General features: G+C 34.6%; 1 protein-coding gene across 2 annotated transcripts in view; it reads right to left on the bottom strand.

Annotated features, from left to right (window-relative positions):
* The window catches only part of Epha3 (EPH receptor A3), a 336,639-nt gene extending 333,078 nt beyond the window's left edge, over positions 1 to 3,561 (bottom strand). For both annotated transcript variants that reach the window (XM_021732341.3, XM_005334163.3), the window contains exon 1: positions 3,258 to 3,561. In XM_021732341.3, coding sequence (XP_021588016.1) covers positions 3,258 to 3,345 — 88 coding nt within the window. In that variant the 5' untranslated portion in view covers positions 3,346 to 3,561. The remainder of the gene's footprint in view (positions 1 to 3,257) is intronic.
* Positions 3,562 to 6,000: the final 2,439 nt, after the last annotated feature.

Raw genomic sequence — 6,000 nt, forward strand, 5'->3', positions numbered from 1 at the left:
GTGTATAAGTATGTGGATTTAATTTAATTCATTTTCATTTTGAAAACTTTGATTTTCTATGCAAGGAGCTCTATGAGTGAATGTTAATACAATTTTATGAACACTTATGGGTAGAAAAATGATTTAGTGTAGTCTACACTGATGAATAAACAGTGCATTCCAGCTTCAGATTGCTTCAAAAGTATTAATGTGTTTTAAAAGAGTGCTTCATCCAATTCTAAAAGAGGTTGCACTAGTGAGAGTTGAAAACTTTATGTTAAGTTTTAATCCTTTTCCAAAGTTGTTCATTTATTTATTTTTACCATTATAACTATCCATCTAGTCTGGAAAGACGGAGCAAATCTGTGAAATTTCTTCCATCAAAATGGTGTAGCACTCAAATTTTGCCATAAACAGTAATTCATTTTCCATTGCAAGACTTTTCTTATGTTGTGAATCAGACTTGATTAGATTTGAGTAGTTTTGATTAGTTTTTTTAATGAAGTTCTGGTTAAGTGTATAGACCAGTTTTTGTTTTAACTGATTATTGAAATTATGAATATCTATTATTACTTAGATGATCAATGATAGAAAGTATCATCTAGGATTATTTTCCTGAAAACATATTAAAAGTTATTTGTAATTACTGAATAGAAAAATTCAAAAACTTTTTCTAAGTTTTTTTTTTAATCATGGACTCAGGGCAGTTTAATATTGATAATTAATTATCAAATTTAAAATTTTAAAACAACCTCACAAGGACAACTTTGTTTGGGTTTGGTCTTTTATTTCTATCACACCTAACTTCGTAATATATTCCAGAATTTATTCTAGTAAATACGCCATAGTAAATTTCTAGCACATTTTCCATAGTGTCAAAATATAATTTTAAGCATAATATTTGAAAGGCAAACTAATATTTTACATTTACATTTTGGTTTCTAAAAAAATGTACCAGAAAGCTACATTAGTATGATACATTTTATCATTTACCCCATAAATGAATTTTCAGAAGCACTGCTGTCTATTCAATTTACTTTGTTAGAGGATTTGCACTGAAATCTTGGCACAAACTTGGAATCGTTGCTTTTCATACTATTCAACTGAACTACTAAGAGCCAAACTATTGGATTAATATTTAAAACCCCACTCAAATATTATCTAAGTTAAATCATTCATTTTAAGTTTTGTTTTAAAGCTTCCTTCCTTTCATCATCTCAGAAGGGAAAGGAACCATTCCCCATAGTATACAAACTCGAAAGAACAATCCCATTAACAATAGACAGATAAACTTTTATCCAAGCAAAGTAAATGTAATTATGTCTATTTCTGAGTTTATTTACCTTCCTATGTTCATATTGTTAATGTGTACCTTTCTGTATAATTATATGCATTATATACCCAAACATACACAAGGTGTGGCTTGAAATCAATTAGCACATGATTATTCTGTCTCATTAAATTAATATTCATTAATTTTACATAGGTGTGAATAAGAGTAAAGGGTCATTTTATCTTTTGCAATTTATGGAAAGGTTACATTTTTCCACAAAAATGATTCTCAGCTATGTTTCTGTACATTATTAATTAATATTCATTACTTAATGAGTTTATATACATTTTATTTGAAAAATACAATGTATCATAGTAATGTGTAAAAATAATACAATTTTTTAGTTATTATCCATATGTGAGTATCTTCAAAGAGATAAAAAAATCTCTAAAAACACCAAGTTTAACTTACTGGATATGTTATTCATTATATAAGTGACTATTCTTGGCTTTCATTTATGAAGAATGATTAACAGTTACTTTCAAATAAACATTTTAATTTGGCTTGTTAAAAAATAGTCATTTAAGGACAAGGTTATTTTCTTTGTCCTCACATTTTAGAATTTTCAATTTCTGTATTAAAGCCATATAAACATTAACAAAATCTGCCAAATTGATAAAAGCAGTCTAAGAAAGAAATCAAACTGCTCTGTTAGCAGTGAAAGTAGGTCACCAAACAGGAGAGGCAGTTTTTATATTTAATGAAAAAGTTTACAAATATTTTGTTTTCACTTGTGCTTTTTAAATAATGTATCTAATATGCAACAGTATTGGCTCAGCAATTTGGACTTTTGGTAAATGATATATGTCTAATGTGGTGTCCGTACATCAGTTGCTCAGCATTGATACTTGAAAAATAAATTGTTAAATGCTATTGTTATACATTCAAAATCATTAAGAGGAAATCAAAGTTGTAAGTGTTGCTGTAAAGTAATCAATTATTCAGGGAAGTCTGTCTTAAGAGTTAGTAATTGTATTCACAAATCATTAGGAATAGATTGCAAAAAGCATACAGGAAAAAGGCAACATATCTATTAAGCACATAATCCTATAAGAAAAAAAATGTTGTTCTTAATGTTAGGTTTGCACTTTGTTCCATAGAAAAAGAATGAATGCCCATTACAAGGAAAATAAATAATCCAACATAAAGGAAATACCATTTCCTGCATATGAACATTGTTTCTTCATTTGTTATTCAGTTATTTACTACATCTACCCAGAAGCTATCCATTAATCATTAAATGCATTCTCCTATTTGTATACAAGACGGTACACAAAAAGAATCCAACCTATGCTTATTGTAAATTCCTGCAAATATTACTTATGTTAATGTGGCATATGCTGCTCATTAGAACCTGTACCATAGAGCAAACCATTGCCTGGCGGGATACACATCACTTTAATACAGGAGTTGTAATACACACACACACACACACACACACACACACACACACACACAGCTTCAACAAACTGATTTGCCTTTAATCCATTCATAAATGCCAGTTCTAAAGTAGGGACAACCTGTCATGCTTTTAAACATTCTACACAAGATGTTTAAAAAGAACTGAGATTTCTGTTAAACTTCTCAGAGTACCACATGGTCATAATTAGAAAATAAAATACTGCCTTGGCTATTTGGCAATTAACGTGCTGGGTTGTAAAACTGAAGGATTTTCTTTTTTTTTCTTTCTGCTTCAAATTGGCCAACAAGGTAATTTGCTTGAATTGGGATCAGATTAAAAACACATTCCGAAGATTTAGCCAATCCCAAATTATCTCCCAAAGTGTTTTAAAAGACATCCGAAAATAAAAGCACATCTTCCGCTGACTCTCAGAGCCAACTGCCTTATTCCGAGGCACCTTAGTGACGTGCAAAGGCTTGGGTGAGAACGTGCTCGGAGGAGCCTGCCCGCGGGCCGGGCTGCGCGCTCGCCTACCTGGCTTACCTTCATTGGAAGGCTGGAGAGTCAGTTCCCCCAGGCAGCTGAGAACAGAGCAGCTGAGAAGGAGGAGGATGGAGAGGTGACAATCCATGTTGCTGGTGCAGAGGGCAGTGAGAGGAGCATATCTCCATGAAGCATGCCACTGATGTGAGGGGGAGCGCTCTGATTGCTGGAGAAGTTACCATGCTCCGCTCGCAGGCTGATGTCAAGTTTGACACTGGAGATAAGGAGGAGTCTGGCTGCCTTTCCGCGAACCTCGCTCAGGGACTTCGCTGGGTCCTAGTGCCGTTGGAAGCGGGCGCTGAAGAAGAGCAGGAGAGCTGGGTTCCCAGACAGCTCTGAGGCACAGCAGATCTGCTGAGGAAGAGATGGGTGGGTGGAGGTGGGAATGGGGGGCGTCGCCAATGGGGTTTTCTCCAGAAGTTGTGATGGAGCAATGGTGGAAAGTCGTGGTGAGGGGAGTAAAGCAGCTCCTATTTATTTTCAAAGGAAAGCAGCTATTTTATTGTTTGCTGTACATGCTCTCTAGCTTAATTTCCTGAAGAAATCAGAAACCCTGACAAGAGCGTCATATGGCAGAACGAGTGGCTAAGAAACTGAAGTGCCAGAGAAATGTCTCTTTAAAGAAAAAAAAAGTGTGTGGGGGAACTTCATTTTAAAGCAATAAGGATGATTGTATAATTAAAAAGACAATTTGGGTATTCCTTTACTATGTTCAATGTGATCATAACTCTCTTTGTGGCTCAGAAAGACCCTAAGAGACAGTCTAGATCAGAATCTTTCCAGTTCTACACCAAATGGTATCAGGACTTTTAAACAGATTTGGCACAATGGTTTCAAGGAACATAGGGTGCATTAAATTTTCCAAATTGGAAAGTAACCTTCCATATCATCCTAAGGAGGTGAACAGCCCTAGCCCTAGGAGTGGATGCTGATCAGCATTCAGCCCTTTTTTTGTGTGTGTGTGTGTGCTGTACTTGTAATATCAGTGAAACCTAGAGCTCTTAAAAATGTCTCCCTGCCTCACTATCCTGGCAATAGGATCTCTGAGTTGTGAGATAAAGGATAAATCAGCACAGCTTTTTAGTAACTAATAATCGGTTAATATTTAAGTACTGGCCTTCTTAACTTTCCAAATATGATGGCTGAATAATACAGTCCCTGTACTTTCTCATTTATTTTACACTATTGTTATAAGCAGTCATTTTTTTATTCTCCTCATTGAACAATATAATTGCAATGTATTTCAGCCAAATAATTTGCAATTTATATTTTAAGAACTGTTCTCACTTAACTTTAACATATCCCCCAGAAAGTGATTACTCACATATCTTCCCACCCATCTCTCTTCTTATGCTGAGAAAACAAGACTATTATGTTCCTTGCACAACTCCAGAAAAGTGTGTTGACAACTTTAAGTTTGGTGATGAATTTTAAAACACTAGGAAGTGGAATCTAAATAAGAATTAGAAAAGGTTCTGATAATAAAATGTTTATTTCACAAAATTATGTTTTTAATGAGAAAACACAATTTTCACTTGGATTTAAACTAATAACTTAAAATACAGTTTGTTGGCTGGATTAGTGTGGAGTGGGGGGTGAAAGAAGAAGCCAGGGGGAAGAGAGTGACCCTGTTTGCCTTACTGTGTGTGACTTATTTGTGTCTCTAATTTCTTCCCACATTATGTCACTAGAGACTATAGTACCCTAAAGTGCCAAGTCTGTCAGATTTGAAAATAATGAACAATGCTGAACAGAGAACATAGAGGTTACTGCAGCAATGTTTAAGTCCCAACATGATAATGACATTGTTCTAGGCTTAGATATGATTTTTCCTGAAATGAAAAAGAAGCTAAAATATTATTTGGAATTGAAAAAGTTTAAGTATTTTGAAAAAAAAATTCCCATGTGCTGTCATGAATATACATAGGTCCCTGTCGCATTATTTCTCTTTTCACACTTAAAAACTGCTTGTGCTTGCGGAAAGAGATATTCATGTTTGAGGAAAGTTAAAAAAATGGTCAAAATCAGTCAAAAGCAATATCTGGCCTGGGAATATAATATGAATTTTATCAGATCTCTCAATTTTAGACTCCCTATTCCAAGAGGCATCAGTCAACGAGTGAGAATTCTCATAGTTTCAGGATCATTCTTGAGAGATGTTAAAAAGTTTGCTGACAGAGAACAATTCATTTGGCCACAGTAAGGAGAGAGAGGTGAGAGAAGGATAGCGGTGAGGGTCCCATGTTTTTTTCATAAAAGTGGTTGTTGAAATGCAACTTGAAGGATTGGTAAATGTTAACTAATTAGAGAATGATTCAGAAGGTGCTGGAGGTGGGCAGAGGGAACATTAAAAACCAAAATAGAAAACAACTGACATATTGAAGCACAGAGTGTTTGTGGTATGAAAAGCTGCAGGATCAGAGGAGGTGGAGGAAGTAAAGAGTGGATGGGGACAAAGTGCAAGAAAATGTTCTTCCAAGGGCAGATTGAAAACTGTGCAGATATTTTTATGCCATATGTCATTACTTTTACAATATATTCTAGACTAAAAAGGAACTTGCCAAGATGGATCATATCTGACTCTTAGAACATTTTACAGATATCATAGAATAGTTTGTCTCCAAGGACCATGGGGTGTTGAAGGAGCTTGAATACTTATGAAAAGGTGACACCTTCTTCTCATAACCTGCTCATTGAACCTCTGATTCTCTGAGGTTGAGACCACAGAATTTACAATCTAACC

This window comes from Ictidomys tridecemlineatus, chromosome 3, assembly GCF_052094955.1.
Source record: "Ictidomys tridecemlineatus isolate mIctTri1 chromosome 3, mIctTri1.hap1, whole genome shotgun sequence".
NCBI lineage: Eukaryota > Metazoa > Chordata > Mammalia > Rodentia > Sciuridae > Ictidomys > Ictidomys tridecemlineatus.